The sequence below is a fragment of the Myripristis murdjan genome, chromosome 9 (assembly GCF_902150065.1).
Source record: "Myripristis murdjan chromosome 9, fMyrMur1.1, whole genome shotgun sequence".
Taxonomy (NCBI): Eukaryota; Metazoa; Chordata; class Actinopteri; order Holocentriformes; family Holocentridae; genus Myripristis; species Myripristis murdjan.
Window position 1 is genome coordinate 29,580,833 of NC_043988.1, and position 25,447 is coordinate 29,606,279.

The 25,447-nt window shown below is 41.1% G+C and overlaps 2 protein-coding genes across 2 annotated transcripts in view; one reads left to right on the forward strand and one right to left on the reverse strand.

The window, feature by feature from the left end:
- Window positions 1-25,447, reverse strand: part of ksr2 (kinase suppressor of ras 2) — a 137,320-nt gene that overhangs the window by 93,711 nt on the left and 18,162 nt on the right. Inside the window, exons 4-5 of the mRNA XM_030060858.1 lie at window positions 25,105-25,107; window positions 16,163-16,664 (exon numbers count right to left, since the gene is read on the reverse strand). Of these exons, the coding sequence (XP_029916718.1) occupies window positions 16,163-16,664; window positions 25,105-25,107 (505 nt within the window). The remainder of the gene's footprint in view (window positions 1-16,162; window positions 16,665-25,104; window positions 25,108-25,447) is intronic.
- LOC115365189 (kelch-like protein 10) lies at window positions 7,563-11,091 on the forward strand. The gene is made up of 5 exons (XM_030060048.1): window positions 7,563-7,682; window positions 8,663-9,149; window positions 9,545-10,159; window positions 10,466-10,615; window positions 10,753-11,091. Exons 2-5 carry the CDS (start codon window positions 8,733-8,735, stop codon window positions 11,089-11,091), a joined length of 1,521 nt encoding a protein of 506 aa, XP_029915908.1. The 5' UTR covers window positions 7,563-7,682; window positions 8,663-8,732.

Genomic DNA, 25,447 nt, shown 5'->3' on the forward strand with positions numbered 1-25,447 from the left:
GAGGAGCCTACATTTCCCAGAGTTCCTTTCAAAAGTCTCCAGAGAAAAGGAGCAGACCTGTTGATTTTTACAAACGGGTGAAGGTGGAACTCAGTGTTCATTTCGCAAACCAAGACAATGATAAAAAAAAAATGTTTGTCAAAGATCACGACAAGGACGAGATGAGCTAAAAATAGATCATAGATAGTAACAACTATGCCGATGTTTATGTTTGTTTTTTGTTGACGAGACAAGACGGAATGAAAATGAAATCCTCCCTCTTGTGTGTAACCTTGCAGTGTGCCGGCCTGTCATTGGCTGAAGTTCAGTGTGTTGCCCTGTCATTGGTTGAATTGGCCTAGATATAATTTTTAGTTTGTTTATTTGTTTAGTTTGTTTACAGTCAGTGCAGGGTCCTATTCCCTTGCTCTTCATACTGCGTCATTAAATGCATGTAGTCCAGACTGATTACAGATTTTGTTCCCTAAAACTGGACTAAAACTAACAGTAACAGTAATTCAGATGACTAAAATGTGACTAAAACTAATATGCATTTTATTCATGAGACTAAGACTTCATCAAAACCAGCTGCCAAAATGAACACTTTTTTGAGTCAGTAATTCTACTTTTATTTCAGTACATTTTTGCTTAGATATTGTATTTCACTACATTTTAAATCAGATCCATCACAGAGTAGAAATGATTAATGGCAGATTGTGGAACCTTTCACAGTAAAAGCCCAGTCAGCAAAGATGACACGAGGAACCTGTATCTACTTTGTTGGTTCTACTTTTTTTGTTTCCAACTTCCATTAAAAAAAAAAAAAAAAAAAAAAAACCCTGCAGATGGTCAGTGAAAATGAGGATCATTCACATCCAGTGGGCAAAAATGTGTTATAAGTGTGTAAAAAAAGGAGAAAAATAATATCAGTGAGCTGACATGATGATGAAAACTATGTGGACTCGTCGACATGGTGGGGGCCTTCGTATTATGTGCTTATTCCACATGTGTCAGTTGAGTCTCCAGGGTCCTCACTTCAATCAACCCTTGACAATTTTCCGTAATGCCCCTTTAAAAGAATCTAGTTTGAACTCTCATCTTTTTTCTAACTGCATGGAAAAGATCACAGCGAACACAGTTACTGTTTAGAAAAAGGAACTCAGTCACCTTTACTTTGAGTTCATTTTAAATGAGACACTTTTTTACTTTTACTGCAGTAGATTTTTACAGCAGTACTTCTATTTACATAAAATATCAGCAAAGTAACAGTACTTCCACTTGAGTATCAATTTGTAGTACTCTTTCCACCACTGCTGTTTATCATCCCTGAAAAATAAACCAATGAATAAATACATACATAAATATGTATTCAGTATCAAACCCTGACACCAGCCCCCACAAATATTGCGATCTTAAAATTTGTCCATACCCAGCACCAGTGCAGTAGAACACGACAGTTGATTTTCAATTCAGCACTCACCACACGAAATTTATTTTTTAACGTATTAAACGTGCAAAGGAGGCTTTGACCTACCGGTAGCTAAGAGAACGTGAATCGATGGCCGACGCTTCCATAGAAGTCGTAAGTTTGTTCGAAACATCACTACTGTTGCCATGGAGACAGGGTTAACTGGTTTGGTCTGGGCTGGGAGCATTGCTACCTTAACTGGCTCCTTGGCAAACCTGCTTGCAAGCACGTAAAAATCATCCGATGTTAGGAGCTATTAAACTAGAATGATACTTAGAGCGACACAATATTAAACACCACATGCGCAATAAATCAAAATCACCATAATTACGAAGGGTAAAATGTGACTTCAGGTGCAAAGAGCAGTATGTAGTTCATTCACGTACAGTCTTGTTGGCCACCTTTGCTTTTTTCTTTTTTTTTTTTTTTTTTTTGTCTTTTTTTTCTAATACATTTTTCAAATACTGTGAAATCAGTTTTTGAAAAATCACCATCATTAAGCTCGCAGCTGGTTAGATCGGTCCAAAACTAACACTTTTATATTCTGATGATCGAGAAATTGTGGTCGACTGAGGCTGCCATCGCTCTGTTTGAGTGTTGAATGCTGGTTGAAAAAAATTATTTTAAAAAAATTGAATCGCAAAAGAGGCCTTTGATTCAGAGAAGCTGACACGAAAATCTGACATTCAAACACTGATATTTTAGATCACTGAATTTTTTTCTTTTGTTAAACCCCATTGTAGTCGGCCTATTATCCACTGGAATGAGAACCATGCACCACCAAACAGCAGAAGACACCAAGAAATGAAAGCTACGGTATCAATAGATTTTTTTTTTTTAATAGTTTCAAGGGTGGATTTTTACTTTAATGGTCCAAGGGCAAGAGAAGACCATGGCCTGTTTTTCTCCATGCAACAGTGCCATGAGCTAATCCCCGAGAGAGAGACTCCCAAACAAATGAGCAGCTGATTGTGTGAAAAAGACCACAGGCAGATGCTGGGATTGATTGATTGATTGATTAATCGATCGGGCTGTTTTTGTGTGTTAGCGGGCATTACAAAAACAAGACTGTTGTTGTTTAGGTTTTCCAGAAATATTAGGCGAACCACACCTTGCTCCATGTCTTACTACATCTAAATATATACTGTATTATAGATTTACTGGACACACAGTCAATCATGTGGCACATTACAACCTGCCGCTGCCTCACTCATCACACGAAACTTCCAAATAAAAGCTTAATTTATCAGTTGCTGGTTTGTAGCAATGGCATAGATTACATCCTTTTGTGATAACATATAACAAGGATCAAGTCTAAGTCAATAACAAAATTTTGATTTTGAACGATAAAAATACTATTGTAGTAGTAGTACTAGTGTTGATAGTATCGGCAGTATCAACACAACCTGACAACTCAATTTGTAAATGTTTATTGTTTTCCATGTTTAAATGTTTGTTTTTCATGTTTAAATTATTTGAAAGAATCATTATGTTTCTCTTAACTTGTTCTCAAACTTATTAGTCAAAAGTCCGCATCTGATATTTATTCAAGGATGTCCGGAACGATTGGCAATAAAAAAAAATAACTTATGACTTTTAAGCAGCATACATTCAAATTCCTCGCAAGAGAACTGGCATCACTTATCGCTTAGGAAATTTTATGGCCATAGACGACTGTAAACTTATTACAAAAAACTGATTTCAGTGAGTGGCCTTCCTCCCTCGTTGCTGTTATCTATTGTTTCTCAATATTTTTTTGTCTGGTTAAAGGGAGTTTTTCCTTATCCAAGGTAAAGACAGAGGATGTTGAACTGCTGTAAAGCCCCTGGAGGAAAATTTGTAATTTGTGACTCTGGGCTACATAAATAAAATTGACTTGACTTGACTTAGCTATGCAATTATTTGAACAGTGTGTGCTGAATGGGATTTCTGATTGTGCTGTGGTATCAAATCAGGTATCAGCAATGATCAAATTTCACTGGCACTGGTATCATTTATCATTTAAAACTGTGTTAACATGACATCCCTAGTGTCACGTCAGATGGCCGCGTTCTCACCTGCTCAAACTAAAGGAGAGGATAAACACCACTCCAAACACACCTGTGGATCAAACATCTATGACTCTGTAAGAAAAGGCTTGCAAATTAAAAGCATTTTGTCATAAGTAATGTAAAGCACAAATGTACGACGGCGTATTAGGGCCATTTTAGGGGGAAAAAATTATGAGAAAAAAATGGAAAATTCAGAGATTATAAAGTCATAAATTTGCAAGAAAAAACTGCAGAAAAATAGTTTTTATCTGGTTCAGTAACAAGGAAATACAAGGAAAACAATACTGTAATTCTGAGATAAAAAAAAAAAAAAAATCGCCAGGATTTCCTTGTTACTAAATCCCATTGCAAAGATGAATGATGAATTTGAAAAGGTCATCAGATGCAGGCCTGATACACAGCAACTTGATTCAGCTTTGCAAACCAAAAACAAAAAACAAAAAAAAAATTATAAGACAAACCATTTTTCCAAGTTTTTTTTTTTCTCATAAATGTGACTTTATAATCTCAGAAATTTGTGAGTTTTTTCTCATTAATTACAACTTTAATCTCAAATATTCTTATTTTTTTCTCGAAATATTGCGTGCCTCCCCCGGCTCCATAATTTTTTCCCCCCCTACAACGGCCCTAATACGCCATCGTACAAATGTCACCAATGTTTTGCTGCTTATATTGAAGCTCTTATATTTTTGCATTGAGGTGGACGGCTGCTCAGTAACACAGGTCACACACACACACACACACACACGTCACCTCACGTAGATTTGACGTGAAGTTGAGACTTGTGGGCAGGTACGTGACACTCAAATACACATAAAATAATATCAGTTTATGCGCAGACATGCTATTTTATTTAATGTGCTTTAGTTCATTGGATTTGCTGGCTGAGATGCTTTTAAATATTCAAACTCCAGTCGATACACACATGGGAAAGGAGGTCCATACTATACTACAATTTTTATTAAAGATACAACAGAAAAGGCAATTTCAGCATGTTAATTAGTCTTTATCTGTGAATGTGCTGTTCTGTGGCCTCACATCCACGTTTATTTTACTTAAAAGGAGTAATTTCCAGCTAATTACACTTCTAAATTCCCCAAACTCGACTCGATCCCTCGTCTCACCGGGTTTCTTCATGTTGGAAAACAGCTCATTAATGAAACTCGAGGATACGGGTCAGGTGTTTGGCAAGAGTGACTTTACAGTGTGGTTTGCTCCCTGTTAGTCATCACAAACTCCGGTATAAACACGAGCATTGTAAAACTTGCACTTTTTACTGAATGCTTGCTGCACTTTGGCTGCAACCTGGGATTTTTTTGTTTTTTGAGATGAGGGGGGAAAATGACTTCTTTCATCAGAAACAGGAATACTCTGGTGACTGCTGGATTTTGTTCCACTGATTAACAACCAGCGAGACAATCCTCTGAATACGAAGATGCAAAAAAAAAAAAGAAAAAGAAAAAAAAAAAAAACATGGAGGACTTCTGTGATGGCATCAGAAAGGAGACAGTGTGTCACATTCGACTGATTTAACATGCTCCTAATTGGTGGGATCGCATTACTTCTTAGAGACACACCAGAACTCCTATTTTCACACTGATCAAGCAAGAGCTTCATCACCATAGGAACAAGCTGAACTCTCCTCATCTCCGCATCTATCTACCAGTCAAAAGCATATGATGAATATCTAAGGGATTTTAATATTGTCTCTCACCGAGCAAAAGGAGCACTCTGTTATAGCTGATGGTGAGGAAAAGACACACCACAATGACATGAGCTTTAGCACATCACTGGTGCGAATTCGGCCTACTTTTCCTAACATGAAAAAGTTGGCATTATTTTAGTTTCCCCTTTGAGGAGCCCAAATTGTTTAGACAGGATTTGGACAGTAGTTGATGATGTGAAAATGTAGCAGTGATGGGCATTACACACAAAAGAAAGTCGCATTAATCGCGCTTCTTCCTGGCACATGTCGAGTTATTTGTTATGTCCCGACTCACGTTTCTGACAGGGATATAAAGACAGTTTTTTGGGTAACATCCTAATCACTGGTATTTGTTGCCATCATGTTGTCTTCTATTATCTGTCACTGCAGATGTAGACAAATCAAGTATTGTAATACTTTTTTTTTTTTTTTTTTTCAAAACTAACTTGACAAACCTATTTTCTCCTGAGGGTAGCTTAGTTTGCACTCCCTTCAAGTGAAGTAACTGGCTTGCTTGTTAAACTACACTTTCTATGCATGTTTCCCAATATGGAGTCAGTCTGCAATGTAATGTATTATGACTGCTTAGATTTGTGGGTTTTACTGCACACACTGCATCAGAAAAGGAGGCAGTTAGCTCATAATTTTATTCATAGAGACAGAAACCTCACACTGGTTTCAAAGTGGTGGTCAAATAACAAAAAGGCTAAACTGTCCGATGTCATCCAATAATGCTGTGAATAAGAATAGGCCAGACTCCAATAGACGCCAATAAAATTTATATACAAATTTATATAAATGGTCTTCAATTTATGGTGGTAGAAAATCATCTTAAACAATTACAGACGATGATGTTGTTGTGGCAAGCCGAGACTCTGTCATGCACAACGTTTGCACACACTGAAGCCAAATCATGAAATCAGTTTTATTCGATTTTAATTATGAAGGGCAAAAATTCTTAAGTGTGCTCATCTGTTTGTGTGGGGGAAGGTACGCATACATTGCTTCATTTGTTTCTTTTCTCTTTCCGTTTTGGTAATCTGTAAAAAGTTTGCCGCAGTGATTTTGTTTGCACAGCTCGTTCCCATTTTAATCATTTTTTTATGAATCAAACATAATACCTGCTCTCCCTCATGGCAACGGTCTGCACTCTACTAGGCCCGTTTTCTAGTAAACTAAAGATGCATTTACAACCAGGCAAGACTGTGGCTCGAATACGTCCTAAAAGTCCTCCCTCAGGGGGTTGAGAAATCCAGTTTAAATCCAGCCTCATCGCACCTTGGAGGCAAACTCACAAATGCAAATTCGATGCAAATTTAGAGTCAACAGTTCGCCTGACCTGCATGTCTCTGGCCTAACCTAACAAGATTTCATTAATTTTTTTTAAAGCTGCTCACCTTCTATTCAACAGTAATTTATTTTATATGATGCATTCATGTAATTGGTGCAGGGCTATTTTCACATAAATTAATAGTCACATGATGCCATTCTTCATTTTGCTCAACACTGGGAGCACCTGTATAGGAAAGTCAGCCTTACAATGGAGGGAAAGCCTCCACGTTTATATTCTGTGAAATAGCTTAAGCCAAATCTTCCCAGACTGACAGAAAGTAATTGTTAGTATACAATGTAGTCAAGGGCTCTCATACGTTTTTATGTCCATTTTATCCTTCAATTAAGATGCTAAGATGCTGAGAAAAAAATTGGCTTCCCTGTAAATTGGCAGCTGTAGAAAACACAACCGCATTTATTTCAATGTTCAGCATTTTAAAAAAAAATGGAAATGGAAGCTCTCCTGTTGCTGTGGATAATCTTGAACCATCTCAAAGGCCTATTGTTGTGCATGGTAATATTAAAAAAAAAAAAAAAAAAAAAAAAAGCTAAATATTTTATTGCAGTTTAGTATATATCTATAACCTCATGATAAAAGAAAAAAATGGAATGGAAATGCAATGATTACAATGATTAGCTACTTCATTGACTCCACAACATGGGGGTTAACGTGATGAAAATCTCCATTTGCCAACTGATGCATTCTCTTTTCATGTGCTTCACTACATGACAGTGTGGTGCAGATGGAGTAAACAAAATGTCACACTATAAAATCAGTACTGACATTTTGTGAATTAGCATCCATGTCTTTGATTTCTGTTCATTGTGATGCTTTCTGGTGCAACAAAGACCCTTCTAGAATCTAACAGATCGGTTGTGTCCATGTCATAAAGTCTGACATGGACACAACCGAGGACACCTGTCTGGGAGAAGAACAACTTCATCGATGACCATGAAAACACAATATTAGATACGGTGTCGATTGATACAGCAAAATGAATGAAAAACACAAAGCTGCGGTCAGCTCATTTGAAATATTTAACGAATTCCGTCTGCAGGGAAAACTGTGTGATGTGGTGATCAGAGCAGACAATGTTGAATTTAACGCCCACAAGGTTGTCCTCTGTGGCTGCAGCCCGTATTTCCGGTGAGTTGGTTGTCTTGAGCAAGGAGATGTTAGGAGAATAGTCAATTTTAAATTTGAAGGAAAACAAAAACATATGCTTCCAAAATGACAATTGTGAGTCTGGCAAATGACACCTAATGAAACCTAGTGCATCATTTCTGTTTGCATTTCTTCTCAACTCATTGATTCACGGTGCTTTTAACAAAGTGCTTTTGGGGTTTATAAAATTGTGCTTTACAAAGTAACAAAGGACATGAAAACAAAAAGAAAATGAGAGAGCAAACACATCACAAATGGTAAAGGATTTTTTAAGATTGCGGCATTGGTGTTGCTCTCTCATTTCTAGTCTTCTTGTTGCTGTCTAAACATATCAGCATAGTTGGAGATTTAAGTTTGTTGTCCTTCCATGTCTTTATATTTAGAGATTTATATTTAAAAAGAGCAGTTATTTTTCAAATCTCAAGGTTTACCTTTTTTGTCACTGTATAATATAGAGTTGTGCAATCAAATGTAGTTGTAGTTGCCCTTCCACTTTTGCCACATATCAGAGTAAATACAGAATGAAAAGTGATGACAAGACAATTTCAGTCTAGATTTGATGCATATGTGGCATGCACTGCAAAATGACTGAAGTGATGTTAGCTTGATGTCGACATAAGCAAATAAGCTATAACTTGAAATGAGCAGAGTATTTTTTCTTTCAGTATGAAGCTTGATTTTGTATGTGAGAGCACAGTTTCTGCATGTGAGTTATGTCGGTGTAATATAATGCTTTACATTGCTCTTAACAAGAGTTAATGTAACTAAAATTCAAGACAGTTTTTCAGAATATTGCTGCAGCTCAACTCATGAAGGTCACAAACCTGACAATAAGGCCAAGCATACACTGTGTGTATGTTTGTATTTTCCCGTGCACACATGTATATCTTATAGTGACATGACAAGAGGATGTTACACACAATTTTAAACATCCGTCTTTAATCTCCACCCTGAACCCACAGAGCTCTCTTCAACTCCCACTGGACAAAGCCAGAGAAGAAACTGTACAACATCCCTGGCCTGTCGTCTTATATGATGCACCTGATCATCGAGTTTGCCTACACCCTCTCCGTTCCTGTGACGGAGGAGAACGTAGAAGAGCTTTTGGCAGCAGCTGACCAGTTCAACATTCAGGGCGCTCTAGACACCTGCTGTGAATTCCTGGGGCAGCAGCTTTGCCCCGAGAATTGCATTGGCATCTGGAAGTTTGTGGACATATACAACTGCCTGGAACTCAAGTTCAAGGCCTACATGTTCATCTTGCAGCATTTTGAGGAGGTTGCTACCTTTGACGAGTTCCTGCAGCTCTCTGTGGAGGAGCTGGCTGACATTATCCAGAGGGATGATCTCAACGCTAAGCAGGAAAGCACCGTGTTTGAGGCCATTGTCCGTTGGATCAGCCACTCGCATGAGGACCGTAAATACCACATCCGTATGCTGTTGTCCAAGGTAACTGCGGGTCAGCTATTGTTACATTCAGCTTACTTATACATCTTTGGCAATTAGATAATGAGTGCATTAGAATTATTTGGTTATGCAAGACGACCTTTATCATGCTCAAGTCAGTTGTAAGACTGGTTCAACTAGTTGATTCTGAGTCCATGTATAACATCAGGACTGATCCAAGATGTCAAAAAATTTGTCTTGATGTACCTTTGACCCTGTACACTTTGCACTCCTTAATCTTATCTAAGAATTCAAAAATGATATGACATAGACGATGCATATTTCTGTGTGTTTTGGATACCGCAGACTCCTAAAATATTTCCTGATGAATCTTTCTTATTTTGCAAATCTGTTTGTGCTATTTAATATGTAACTGCTGCATTCTTGTCTGTGCCCAGGTTCGCCTGGCCTTGATGAGCAGTGAGTACTTCATGAACAATGTGAAGAACCATGCTCTGGTGAAGGACAGTTCTGAGTGCAGGCACACCATCATCAGCGCAATGAGCATCATGTTTTTCAGCCACAACAGAGGCTCTTATTCAGCTCACCAGAATCTTCTGTCCCGCCCACGCTGGCCCTATGCCGTCCTGGTGGCCATCGGAGGCTGGAGTGGTGACAGGGCAACCAACAGCATTGAGGCATATGACCCCCGTGCTGACCGCTGGGTCAGTGTGACCAACAATGAGGAACATCCTCGAGCTTACCATGGTGCTGCTGTCCTTAATGGAATGGTCTACTGCATCGGCGGCTTTGACGGCTCTGAATATTTCAGCAAAGTGCGCAAGTTTGACCTAGGCACTTGCATCTATCATGACGTGGCACCCATGCATTCAGCCCGCTGCTATGTGAGCGTGGCTGTTCTGAATGGTTGCATCTATGCCATGGGAGGCTACGATGGACTTAGACGACTCAACACTGCTGAGCGCTATGAGCCCCACACCAACCAGTGGACATTACTGGCAGCCATGCATGAGGACAGGAGCGATGCCAGTGCCACAACACTCCATGGCAAAGTGGGTGGAGCTGAAGAGCTGAGAAATAATTGAAAAAACAACAAATTTAAGGAAGCATGCTCATGATTGTCCCGGTCTTTTACCTGTGGGCTCTTTCACAATTGCCAATTTGACTCCTAGTTATCAGTTGAAGGCATTATTTCTATTTGATTTCCATGATTCCAAGTGATACAATATCTCTAATAACAAGTTTAACATAACTTCATTAAATGATCTGTCTTCTGCCTGCCACTCCATGGAATTGCACAAAAACTCAAAGCATTCCCAATAAATATGTTAAAAGTCAGAGGTGATTTTGTTCCCTAGGTGTACATTTGCGGAGGATTCAATGGGGATGAGTGCCTGGCAACAGCTGAATGCTATGACCCTGAGACCAACCAATGGACATTGATTTCTCCCATGAGAAGTAGGCGCAGTGGGGTGGGCGTCATCACCTATAGAGGGCAAATTTATGCGGTAAGGAATGCACAAAGACTTCTTACAGTCATGCATCTCTCGACCCATGTGAAACAGAGAGGCACGACCTTTGAGCAGAGCGTGCACGTTATTATCTCAAAGAGTTACCAGTGTTTGAGCCACCTTTTTTCTCCTAGGTGGGTGGCTTTGATGGCGCCAGTCGTTTGCGAAGCGTTGAGGCCTACAACCCTGCAATCAATGCCTGGCACGCCACGCCGTCCATGATGAACAGCCGCAGCAACTTTGGCATTGGGGTGGTGGACGACCTGCTGTTTGTGGTCGGAGGCTTCAACGGCCTCACCACCACCTGTAACGTGGAGCGCTATGACGACAGTGCCGGCAAGTGGATCGAGGCCCATGACATGAAGATCTCCCGCAGTGCCATTAGCTGCTGCGTGGTGCACAGATTCCCAAACTTCAATATGTATGCCCTGGAGGACGCACAGGGATCGAGTGAATCTGTCATCCAGACATAATTTTAGCCCAGCCCTGCCCTCTGCTTGTCCACCTTGGCATGATTATTAGGCACAGACTAACTTTTGGAAAATAAGTGAAATACATTTCTTTGCACCAAATAAGACTGATGGCTTTGTGACGAATTTCATGAGAATTTTTCAGTTTGTCTGACACTTTGTTTAGGTTTGCATTATAAAACCAGGTGCGAGCCCCCATGGTGGCTTATGTGCAATCTGAGCAGGGCAATCGCTGCCAGCTCCAGTGCTGCTGCTCTATAAGTGATCCTGACCTCTGAGCTCCCTGTGGAAGACGGACAGCCAAAAATAAAATTCCTCCATGTGGGATTCACAGAGTATCAGAAAAAAACAAGTGACTCAAAGTAGCATCAAACTGAACAAATGATGACTCCTCTAGAGTTACCTCTGAACATAGCTCATTAAAATCAATGCAACAGAGCAATAACCAATGAGCACACGTTGCTTGTGAAGTAAGAATTTTAAAGATCATTTTTAAATAAAACCTATTTCACGTCCAAAAACTGGCAAAAACAGCGTGAAGGATATGAAGGAAAATCGGAGTCCCAGAATTACTGGCAACGTAAATTAATTTATTCCCATTCAACATGAAAATTCAACCGAACATAACTGTACACAGAACTGTGCGTACTCAAGAGTAATGTACGTGTGTGTGTGTGTGTGTACAAGAACTAGGCTGCTTTCTCCTGAGCTCTCTCTGAGAGGAGACAGCCCACACACCACATTGCGACACACTAGCTGGGTGTTCTCTGATCAGTTTTGGCCAGGCTGCACAGTTTGCATTAGTGGTTATTGGTTCCATCTTGGTTTTGTTTTGTAGTTTTGTCACAGTGTGATCAATGTGAATTTTTCCCAAAAACACATTTAGCAAGATAGTTGAAGTTAATGGCATTTTATAAAAAGTACCATTACCTTTTGCCCAATGAGCGCTGCAATTGGCTCCAGCACCCTGTGACCCTAATTAGGATAAGTGGTTTTGTTTTTTGTTTTTGGGTTTGTTTGTTTTTTTGGGGTTTTTTTAGATTTTTTGGGGCATTTTTGCCTTATTGACCTGTCACAGTAGAGAGAGTCAGGAAGGACAAGCAGCAGCAAACGGAGGTCAGATTCAAACCTGTGACCCTGCTGTAAAGACTCAGCCTTAACAAGCGGTACACGCACTACCCTGTGAGCTACCAGTGCGCCAAGTTCATTCATAATTCAACAAATTTTTAAGACCTATCAAATTCAAATTATTGGATTTTAGACTTTTTAATGACCCACAGAAGCCCCGAACAATTGTCTGTGCCACAGTGAAGGTGTAAATGTGATGTCTTGAATGCCACGGGAACGTATTCTCCTTCATGTGTAGCTCTGACAAGCACACAGTTTCCATAAATGTTGAAAAGAAGCATTTAATATACTGGTAATATGTAATAAAATGTTATACAAATAAACAGCAGGTGGCAGCACTATGCAAGCCAGTATCTCATCTGCCAGAAGCCAAATGATTGCGTAGCGACCGGTCTTCTGCCATGTAATGCTATTTACATGCACTGATCAGGTGTAGTGCTGTATTTGTACAATGGCAATAAAGGCTTTCTTATCTATTCTATTCTATTCTAGTTAACCAGATTTTCTGCTGGCAAATGGTTTGTCTCTTAATATAAGTGGTGGCTAGAGCGGAGAGGTAAAGAATGATTTTACTAGAGTAAGAAAACAGTTATTCATCCAAAGTACTTGAGTACGAGTAAAGGTTACCCTGTGAGAAAACTGCTCAAGTAAGAGTAAAAGACGATTCGGTGAAAAAATCTACTTTGCATAGCAAGCACTTGTTGCATTTTTAGACTGGTCTGTTTTCACACCATGTGTTAAAATCTTCTCTACCAGAGCCGCACACAAGTATTTGATTTTTAAAAACAACAAGACCAACTTGATATGGCTGCTTCACATCAGCAATATTAGTGTAACTAGATACGCTGAGAAAAAAATATTTTTTTACATGGATAGATTATCAACTATGAGACAAGTTTCATAAGTCTTGCTCTGGTCTTTCATGGTTGTAAGCAGCGACCAGCGTGCTAGTATCCGGTACCAGGTACTATCCCAAACTTTTGCCTAATAGAAAACCAAAAAAAAAAAAAAAAAAAAAAAAAAAAAGTGTTTATAGCCGATATTATGTAATGGAAAAGGGGTATAAGTGCAGCCAGGGGTTGCTCTCCTCAGCTTTTGATTTGGTTGTTTGACCTTCCATTGCTGCTAGCAAGCTGATCAGCTTGACTTGAAGATGAAAAGGTCACTGACTGCAGTGCGGCCTTCTTCTTTAATCACTTGCTCTGTCGCATTACACCAAAGATTCACAACGAGGCAAGTTAAAACTTGCAATGTGTTCTGCAATGTTGTAAAATTTGCCAGGGTACACAAAAGCTATAGCTTTGACTGTCTTTATGTCAGTGTATCTGTCAGCTTCCTGTAGCTGGGTGGTTTGTAGCACAGCTCCATGCTCCCTCCATGGGAACCGGACATCAGGGTGTCATCTATAAAAATTCACCAACTTGGTTTGTTACCTAAACTCAGGAAAATGGTATTCCCTGTGGAAGAGAAAGAGTTTCTCCCAACGTTATACTGCTAACACCACATTATCGCTGTTGCTTTCCCATGAAAGCAACTTAGCATCTAACCTACAGACACAAACTGTAACACTACTCTAAAACCAGACACCTGCCACTTGACAAGCTTAGTCACAGTAACACCATCAGCCGGCTTGACTCCAGCTGAGACGGGGCACTTTACACCACTGCAACTTTTCTCTGCAGTGTGCTAAAATGGTTTCATCTTGTTGTGAATCTTTGGTTTAAGCTGGCCTTGAAACCATCATGAAGGGAGAAATAATTGTAATGCAACCTTTTGTAAAATGTAACGAGAAAAAGAGTACATTACCGGTAAACAAAAATGACTTAGGTAAGAGTAATACAGTATAGCCCACAGAAAATAACCTAGGAGTACTCGCTCTACAAAAAATGTACTTATTTACTCATAGTGTTACTTGCAATGTGTTACTAACCACCCCGAGTATAAATGCCACCTAAAAAAAAAGGCCCCTGCAGCTTGTTTCCTCAGTTTTCACATGGGAGTGAAACACAGAAACATCCATGCCAAAAAATGAAAACATTCTACCAAACCATGGCCTGATTTACTTCATTTCATATTTCCATGTGTGATTATAGTATATCAATGAAGTAATCTTCTATTCTGATATCAGGGAATACATGTAGGGTCTTCTCTGAGGTTATTGAAAATACGCAATGTTCCCTGTGCAAAAGGACAATGGGCAGTCATTAGGTTACACACAATGAAATGCCAATCATCCATCAGTGTCAAACCCGACTGCGGTTTTCCACATCAACATGGCATGCCGAGCATTCTTGTATCATTCAGGTGCACAGTCTTTGGGTTCTATTATGCAGTGATACTGATATGAAGCCACATCTCATTAAGAGGAATATCTCTTGAGGTCAGAAGGTAATCCATGGTTATTGTATCCTGGCCACAGCGGCGGGCTATTAAGGAAGAGAAAATGAGGAGCTAAGGAGAACTGTGGGCTTATTAAAATGCTGAGGCTGGTGATAGGGAGAAAGTATGGATGTTGTGGAAGCAACAGTGTATCGTGGAAAAACCATGAAACTACAAAACTGCTTTTTTGTCTGTTATTGTTAGAAGAAAAATAACTATTTTTTCCAGGTTTCCTTGACTACTGGGAAATGTTTGCATCATGTATTTTCATCCAAACACTGAGCCATGATGTCGTGCAACAAGAAAAACCGGAGAATGGTGTAATCTTCACAATGGAGATCTGTATAAACAAAGGAGTACACACCTTCTGGCTTTGAGCTTCAGGTATCTATTTGTGCCTTGAGAGAAAAAAAAACAGATGCCAACATTCGAATAAATCCAATTCCCTCGAGCAAGAAAAGATTAATCAAACAAGCACGAGTGCCTCATGCCAGAACTGAACTAGCAACTTGATGTTTGCCAACAACATACTCCGACCAACTGAGCCTTTTCAATTACAGTGTTTTATGAGAGGCACTTGGATATCAGAGAAGCCAGAGGAGCGGCCCTCCTGTCTAGATGAGCTGCAGCATTTCCAGGCATGCTCCGTACACAGGCCATTGATTAGAGGGGCTCAACTCTCAGCCTGCGGTCTATCAGCGCTCAGGGACCGGTAATCAATTCTCTAATGCCATTTGAGCCTATTCACTGCAACTATGATCCACTCCTCACCAGGCAGATACACACACACACACACACACACACGCACATGCACACGGACATGTGCGCACACAGTCCTATACACAGCCAAACACACACCAAATATAACCCAGATGTCCATCGTAAAAGCAGAGGACAAGTCCCAAATATTAACTTACCAAGTGCAGCAGTGATAGGGCACTGTCATCTAATGGCATTATCAAAATGAGTGCAGCTCTCCTGAGGCAGACTCTGGTTCCTGATTACCTAGCAGTGGTGGACCCTGTTCATGGTCAAATCTGATCAACATAGCACCAGATGCAGACATGGACAGTCAGGAACTCAGCCTCTAGGCCCCTTATCTCTTCTAACAGACCGTTGGCTCTTTATGGGCAATGATGTCCTCCTATGAATTAATTTGATTGGGCTCTGGTGGAAGATTATGTTCTAGGAGAGATGCTGAAAGGAAAGGTGGGGCTCCAACCTGTTTTCTGATGTTCTTACTGCTAGAATCAGTGGGGTTACTGCATGTGACTTTATTTAGATAAGACAGAAAGAGTGCTGAAATTTTGAATGTGTGCTTCAAGCGGGCCATCTGCTGAAATTGGTTGAAGAGTGATCTGTAACTCAGAAAACTGTCGAAGAAACTCCGCTGAGCTTTACAGTGTTTTTCTGTGTCCCTCTCCTATCCCTCCTCCCAATCTTTTTCATCTTGTCTATCGGGAAAATGTTGATACAAATGGGTTTGCTGCTTTAGAAAACTACAAATAAGGCACCAAAATGATCACCACCGTGAGCGATTACAAACCAGAGAGAGAATAACACTCACTTGGGTGTCTGCATGTCATCCAGGCGGTTCCCCAGCTGGAACTCGTGGGACTTGCTGCGGTGCAGCGCAGTGAAGCCTGGCAGCAGGTGGATGAGCTTGCGGCTGGGAGGAGGTGGCGTTCCTGGCGCCTTCACTTTGTTCCTTCGGCGCATCGGAGGCGTGCCAGGCGGGGTCATGGTGTTGACCACCAAGGGAGTCCGCGGAGGCGTGTGGCCAAAATGCCTCTGGCGGGGTGATGGGGGCAGAGAGCGGTGACCAGAGTCCAAGGGAGGGAAGAGTCCTGTAGCAGGGCTGTCAACGGTAAGCCGGTCAGCATACAAGGGGGGGGCCAAGGCCTGGGGGCTGTGGCACATGTGCTGGTTGTACTTGGACTGGACCTTAGGGCTTTGGGACAGCTGGAAACGGATCCACTGGCTGGGCTCCGGCTGGCACACCGGAGTGTTCTCCTTGCCCGATTCAGAGGTGGGCCACTGGATGGACCAGTCCTGCTTGGCCTGACTCCCTGTCAGAGGACCACAGATGGTGACAGAGATACACACTGTTAAATTCAAAGCCAATATCGCCCTACAGTGATGTATAAAATGAATGGTGGAATATGGCGTATCAAATCAAATGACTAATTCCTGCCATGCGTTTATCAAATACTAAAACATTAACCAGCTCTAATCACAGTTGCAAAAATAAATCCTGGCAGCAGGCTGTCATTTAAAACCAACAAATGTGCTCAATTAGGAGTACTAAAGAATTAGGTATGCACTTATCTGATGTGGATTCATTAGTGTGATTCAAATGCACTGATATGGAGCAGATTAAACATGAATGGATGGAAGAAAAGAAAAAAGAGAAATGGAAGAGCGCAAGGAAACAGAACAGGCCAAAGCTGCATGAATCATAATCATTATAGGCCAATTCCAAAAAAAAAAAACTAATCTCAGCTTGATGTCAAAAAAAAAAAAGGAAAATTGTGGCGTAAATCCTTGAGAGTGAGTGTTAAGAATGAGTTTTTCTGAGCACAGATGACAATGCTTTACCTCCATTACTGTGCAATTTATCCTCCTCAAGTTGTTCTTAGAATGGAAACAAAAAAAAAAGAGAAGAATATGTTTATTGATTTGGAAAAGACAGCTGAGACAGTCTGCAGCACTGCACATATCATTACATCAAGTTGTGTGTTGTAAATTGACTTCAACCAAATAATAATGATAATGTGGGTAGAATCGATCTTTGCCACGGGATGCATGAGATACTGTGTCTGCTGATTCTTTCAACGCGACAAAATTCACTGCTGAGACACATCAACACTCTTCAAAACTACCACTGACCACCAAGGCAATCATTAGGGCAAATTTCTGTCAACAACCCGGTGCTTTTTTTTTTTTTTTTTTTTTTTTTTTAGGTGTGTCATTATTTTTCCTCCCTGTGAAACTGTCTCTGAGGAAGTATGAGCATCAAAAACACAAACTTCAAACACAGTATCAACACCAGCGACATCAAATGAACCACAAATAACATCTCTTATAAAAGGCCCCAGTGGAACTGCAAAACTTGAAAAAAGAAGCCCCCGGCTTTTCCTATTCTGCAATTTTCTGAAGACAAGGCTGCGAGGAATAAAAGAGCTGGGAGGACGGCTGTTATGACACAAGGGACATCCACAGGCATCCGTCAGGGCCACGTCTCTGTGAGGGGCTTCAGGCTTTTTGTGTCACTGACCCCGAAACAGGCACGCATAAGGCCAGGGACATGCATTTGATAAGATTTTGTCGCATGGACCCCCGTGTGGGTGGGTTAATTTTGTTGAGCTGTGTGACTGCGAACAGTGAAAGTGGGGCAGATTACAGTGGTTATGTGAGTAACTGCATGCAACCTGGAATTACGGTGCAGTCACAACAGAACTGGTGGGGTGAAATGCACGAAAAAGACAGAATGGTATGAGGATGTCTACAGGTATCAGGGGGTTTTGGAAAAATAATCTTTTTCTTATTCAAATGAGCATTGCGGGTAAGTGTAAAGGTAAGAATTACATATTTGGCCTTGTGCTGAGGTCAGTTTTAGGTAGGAACATGATACTAATAGAGTTTTTTTTATGGATTTTGCTGTACAGATGCTAAAGAAAGCTATCTGGTTTCTTGTGTGGGTGTAAATGTAATAAGAGAGCAACTAGAAACTGATTTAGGTTCATTTACAACATTTTTAGGTTAAGTGTAGCACACCAGTATAAAGAAAGTATCAGGTTCAGCGGGAGATGTGGAGTTTGGAAACATCAGAAATGTTGAATTTCAAGCAGCAGAGCTTGACTAATTTTCATAAAAAAGAAATTAAAGTTGGAGGATGAAATTTGATAAAAGGTTTATGTGGAAATTAAAACCTCATTCAATCAAATTTATGACTATTTAATGACTTTTAAAGCCTAATATTTATAAAATTGAATTTAAGACATTTGAAGACTTTCTGAGGACACCCCGGGTGTGAGCTTGGGAAAACCATTTTGCAACTTTACATCATAACACTTCTCATTTGGCAAAGATGGAAGGTGAGTCTGCTAACCCTGCTCTTGTAACTTTGACCATGCGCACCAAAAGCCGAGGATGAACAAAACAACAAAAACAACAGCAACAGCAACAAAAAACAGCAGTCAGGATGAATATTCCCTATAAGTTGTGTTCATATCTGCACAATAATTCAGAGCCTTGTTTTCAACAACTTCTCAAACTGAGCGAACAGCAATATCTTGTCAAATCATCACCCCATTTACCCATTTGAATTTTACTAAAAAGGGGGAGTTTGAAAGTTTTGGTGGAACCGCTGATTAGAAGCAGGAATCCACAGAATTCACCCAATTTTGGTCACCATGTTCCAGTTCATAGGAAAAAAAAAAAAAAAAACACCAAGTGGCTCATAGTTCAGGGCAGAGACTCTCTTTGTAACCATGCTGGTTTTCATCGTCAAATAATCAGAGACTGATTTACACCTGAGCTGCAAGGTGAAAGCAATTAACGGCAATTAACTACCTGGTAGGATAGAAAACCAGCAGCGCTCAGGGATTTAGGGCACACCAGAAGATCAACAGAAATAATATCAGAGATATTTTCCATTACTTTTTGCAGAAATCTGTGATAACAAGAAATTCCCTTGCACACAACGACATCAAGTGTCATTATCTTGATTAAATATGATGCCCTGACCTGGAAAATGTGGGTAAACATGCTAATATAGGCAGTATAACTATGTGACACAGCTTCTCTTTTGCTGTTGAGAAGAATTACATGTTTCACATGCGACATAAGGCCTGAATTAAGACTCTAGTGTCTTGAATTCTCAAGAGAAATATCTAAAATTAGCTCTCAGAGATATGTCACACATTCATGAGATGCACGCAGGAGACAGTGATGTATTGCACACCTGTGGGAATGACTCCTAATCTCATGCTCAACAGGGCCTCTTGAGTTAAGCTATCGCGTCTCATGGGCTCTGTTCTGTCCCCTGCGTGGCTTTCCAAGGGCCACACTCACACACTCTGCAAATGAAGTGGTCCGCATCTCGACCCCCGGAGCCCCTTCAGAAAGATATCAAGATACAGAGAGGACGAGTGGGCCCCGAAAGAGCGCTCCTCCACAAACGTGGGAGACGATGACGAGGACGCGCTAACAAGCCCCCTTTATTAGCGGGAATGGAACCGCCAACAAGCCACTCAGAGATGTAGAAGTTCGGCTTGACCTCACATGAATCACTCAAAATCATCACCGATGCCTGAGGAGTTCACCCCATGGCGGCTTCGAGACTCGCTGATTGCTTTCGGCCTGCTCCAGAGATGCTTAATATTTGACTTATGAGGCGCCAATTTACACTGCCCATTTCAAAATTAGTACCAAGGAATAATTAGATTGGAAATGTTCATGTCGATCTGTCATCTTTCATTTAAAGTGGAAGTTTCCCTGTAGTGATTATCGCCTCGCACGGGGTAATGTTGTTTTAAAAATGCTTTTGACGGTGCTCATCAGGCTGATACCCAGAAGAAAATTCACTCCGAGAGACAGAATGAGCTTAAATCAGACTAATGTAACTGTTGCTTCAAGTAATGAGTCAATTCATCAAGCGCACTAGTATCTTAGCAACTGCTTCATCAAAATAGTAACAGGACTTGACTTCTGAATTTTCTCGCTTCAGATGATCTCACCTGGGCAAAAGTCGTGTACCGCTGGATGAGATGAAAAACATATAGGCCGCTGATGTTAGCCACTTTCAGCACCGTGATGGAGGCTGAGTGGGAGATCTCCATTAGGAAAACAATGGTTTTATAGTCTTTCACTTCATTGATCCCTGTGGGGGAAATCTTTTTTCTTGCCGTGCTGCACAGAATCAGCTACACCCCTATAGACGTGGAAGGGGCTTGCTCAAGGACACTTCAGCAGGCCAGGAGTTACCAACATGGGGGCTCGACTATTCCTAATCTGTATCTGTGAAACCACTCCTATTCTTTTCCCGAGTTAAATCTTGACTCCTAATTTGTCAGAGACTCAACTCTTTTCTTAAAGGTGCATTACGTAAGGTTTTTCCTGTACCACAGTGCAAAATCAACAACATCAGGGACGTTTTTGCTGCACCAGGTGCTGGAATTTCTGTCTTCCAAAAACCCATTTTCCAGCACATATATCTCCTTTCCCCAGCTTGCGCTTCCACCTGCACAGGGAAAGTGCAAGTGTTTATGAAAATGTGACTTTACAAGCTGCAATTATCCAAATTGCTTAAGGCACAATTTAAGTGAAGAGTGATCAGACTCAAATGACAAATGCATGAAATAACCACATCTGAGCGCTCGAGGTTTTCATAGTCAGCCCCTTTCTCGCTAATAAATTACATGCTTATTCCACGTTTTTGTCCGTGGAGGCTTAACGGTTCTTGTTCGTGTTCTTGTTTTCAATTACCGCAGGTTTGGCTTTTTTGGTCAATTACATGCGACTGCATACGCTGCACCAGAAAGCTGCTGTTTCAATTCCTTGTTCACCGACAGAGATCGGTAAAAGTCACGAATTGCCCTTTACGTTTTCCAGAAACACATCCTAAAAGTTCAGTCTTCCCATAGATAAGCATGAGCCCCAGGAGTTTAACTAAGGAGGAGTAATTTGGTTGCCACGCCATTAGTCGCTCGTCTGTGGCCTAAATAACCCCACACTGACTTTCCTATTTCAACCCAGTTAAACAATGCACCAGAAGCTTTATGACTGATTCTCCACCTCGATGATTAATGCAAATAGCTAGCACACCCGGCGCCATTAAGAGGGAATCTTAGCATGCGGTGAGGCTTTAGAGAAAGGTGGCTAACAGCCTCATAATTGGACTAATTACCTCTAGAAGTGTTGCTCTTGTGTGTTAAATGGCAGTGAAATGCCACTGGGACAGTAACCGGTCCATTTTGCTGCCACAGTAAACAGGATTTCGTGAAAGGCCATTAGATGCAGTGTCCTTATTTAATCTTGACTCGTCGAGTGGAGGGGTTGTGAATGTTCTTGCGGTGTAAGCAGTAGGACTCAAAGTTGCATTCTGCTAATTAGTTAACAGCCAATAACATGCCAGGGACCACCCAGGGCCCTGCAGAAAAAGAGGTGCTGGGGGTTCAATGAGTGTTTCCTCTGGTCTCTTTCTCCTTCCCCCATGCATCTCCTTTTCTCCCTCTCCAATCTCATGTCTTCACTTCATCCTTCCCCACCTGTCTTCACCCCTCCTTTCTTCCCTAATTTTCCTCCCATGTTATTCCATGTCCTCCTTCCCCCACTCACCCTCCTCACTCCCCTTTCCCTGCCACCCCAAATCTCTTTTCTCACATCGTTCCTCACCTCCCTCTCTCTCGTCCCTTTCCACTCTTCTCTTCTTCTTGCTGATGGCATTTGAAGCCAATTAGCTATGTGTGTGTGTGTGTGTGTGTGTGTGTGTGTGTGATGCTGTCTCAAGGCAAGGTGCGGGGACAGTCCTATTAACTATCAAAGATTACAGAGGAAAGGCGCTGAAGAGGACCTGTCGTGTTGGCCGGCACAAAAGCAACACTATTAGCTCGATCAACACAGGGAAGTGGATTCAAGAAATTCTCTATGTGAATACGTTTGTAGGCGAGTTGTGTGTGTGTGTGTGTGTGTTCATGTGTGTGTGTGTGTGTGTGCATACTTGTCTAGAGGGACTGGCTGGGTAATGTGTGTACATTGCGGCACAAAGGACCGACCGACTGCCTCTGAATTGTATGACTCATCCTCATCATTGCAACTCTTCGACTGCAATCTCGAGAGCCTATAGTGAAAAAAACGCTATTACCTTGCATTCCTTTTTGACACATTACACCACAGCATGACGTGCATTCACTTACTATATTCTCAGTTGCTCCAGTAATGTGATGCATGAGTCGTCTCGATCATTAACTATCCACTTATGTTGGCATAACTCCTGGTGACTCATATGAACTTGAATAACTTATTCCCTTTGAGAAACCAGGTGTATAAATCAGTAAAACCCACAGTCTCCTCTCATGGTGGCTTATTTCTCTCATAAAACCTGCCTGGACATTTGCAAAACCTGCCGTAATCTTTACAGAATATCAATGTAACTCATTAACAGGATCTGAATCTTGAATCTCCTCTCCTTGCTTTGCGTAGGCGTGCAAGGACACGGCGGCTCAGAGGAGCGCCGAACGCTCCTATAGCACCGTGTAATCCTTCGAATGGATGACGCCTATCACCGCACACACTCATATGCATGCACACACGGATGTTGACATGTGTACACAATGCATACACGTGCACATGTGCAAAAAAAACAAACAAAAAAAAAAAACAAGAGGTACTCTGGGGTTATGACCGTCTCCACACAACATAAGCTCCATCTGGGTTAGAATATGATCAAAACGGCTCCCCACACCCTTCTTTTCTCTTGGCTGAAAGTGCCTCTCACCACTCTATGGTGTGTTGCTGCGGTGCATTCACACATCTCCAGCCAGCCCCCCTGTTAGAGAGCCCATTAGTGGCTCTGTGTGGCCAGACCCGGCCTTTAGAGAGCTGGAGAGAGAGAGAGAGAGAGAGAGAGAGAGAGAGAGAGAGGGGAGGGGTGCAGGGATGACGTGACGAGCAGAGGGGCAGGAAAGAGAGAGAGGAAGGAAAGACAGAAAGAAAGAAAGAAAGAAAGAAAGAATGGCGACTTTCGTATCAAAAATGAGGGATTGACAGACAAACCCGTAGTATTAGGATTAGCATTAACAAATGCTCATTCACAAGCAAACCTAAAATTTTCTACCACATATAAATTTGGTCCAGACTGGAATAGAAAAAATATGACCGCATCTTAACAAGATGTTTAGTCTCCCATTCACTCTTAAAAATCTTGTTTTTCTTAAAAGAGGGTATAAATCTGCCACTGGGATGAGATAATCCCACTTGTTTCCAATGTTAATGAACTCGTTTCCAGAATTTTATTGAATTAAATTAAATTATTGTCTTGACACAAGTGGGTTGATCTTTCTTATTTTACTTGTGCACAGAAAAAATCTTGAAATCAGTGAAACTGCACTGGAACATGAGTGGGATTATCTCATCCTACTTGAGATAATCTTGTTTCAAGATTTTTCTCTGGGAACAAATATAAATAAGGCGGAATAAGGCAGATAAGTCCACTAGTATCAAGAAAACAAGGCTTGACTGAAGAAAAATCGGGCGACAAGTTGATTAGCGTTGGAAACAAGTGGGATTATTTCATCCTACTGGCAGATTTTTTCACACGCCTCAAGAAAAAGATTTTAAAACTGAATATGAACCTCATTGGTTTGTTAAGATGGAGATTTACTGCTGTTTTGAATAAGAAGTCCTAACTTGGACATTTTCAGCTGCTCAAGTCGTACCACACTGAGGCCTGGCTGGTCTGAGCCCACATGGACCGAGGCATGGGCGGCTGCGACCGCCTGACGGGCTCCGCCTGGGGACGCACGTCTGTCCGTCTCTCTGGACATGATCCGCCTCCATTCCCAATTAAATCAATGAGACAGAAAGACAGGCGGAAAGTCGGACAAGCTCACAGGAAGGAGAGCAGGTTGGAGCAGACAGACTGACAGGCAGACAGGAAGACTGACGGAGAGGTGTGAGCACTTTGAGAGGAAAACTGACAACATGCAGCACACCGCCTAACAGACAGCTCTGAGCCAAGTTTTCTAATAAAAACAACCACGTCTGACTCCACATGTCTGAGGCCTCTTGCAAAAGGCATCATTTATTCATTACAAGAAAAAAAAAAATCAAGGTTGCTTGAGGAACGGCCAAATTAAACATGTTTAGAAAAAGAACAGAACAGGTATTTAATAAAGTATAGTTTGTTGAGGAAGAAAGGAAGAAAAAAAACTACTCATCAAGTTAATTTTCTTAATGATTCAGGAGTGCATTTCATTTGAAAGGACATCTGTTGTACAACAAAGCGCGCCTGTATGTGTGTGTGTGTGTGTGTGTGTGTGTACATATGTGTGTGCTTGGGTGGGAGTAAAGGAGAAGCAGATATGTTATCAAACCTGTTTACAAAAGATTGTTACAAAGCCTTTGAGTGCTGGTTTGGTGAAGCTTTACTGCCCCCTTCTGGTGATCTTGCGCTATTGCAAAAGCTGTACACTGAGAAACAAACACTCTGTGGTCTGTAGTGCCCCCTAGTGTGCAACCATGGAACAACACTGGCGCACTTGCAGGAGTCCTGCTGTTTAAGTTTTATCAAATCCTTTCTTTTTTTTTTGTCAAAGTAGAGAAGCAGACTATATCACTAAACCAAAGCGCATTTTTCAATTCATTCTTAATTTTTTTTTCCCTAAGGAAGGAAAGGTAAGGAAAGAAAGGATGATGCATTCGGATGCACAAACAATATAAACAGTGAGAAGGAGGCATGTTAAGTGTTAACCCTGCATACCTCGCACTCAATCAGACAAGACTAACCTCCTCAACTGCTGCAAACAACAAAAACAACTGAGGGAAAAAAAGACATATCAGCATCTTCAACACATGTCAATCCTATATCCTATAAGAGGAATAGAGTGAGACAGCAGTCATCTGACTCATAAAAACAACCATCATGCCCTGAAGCATTAGTTTTCATCATTAGGTCAAGTATATGTAATGTCAGAGTTACACATTTTTACATTTTAATCGTTTCACTCATGTGGGATATCATTACACTTCACAATCTGCTCCCTAGAGGGCAACATCTACCAGCCTAAGAAGCTCCACACCTACATGACCGTTACACTCAGGACTGATCATGCTGAGGCCAGCCGCCTTT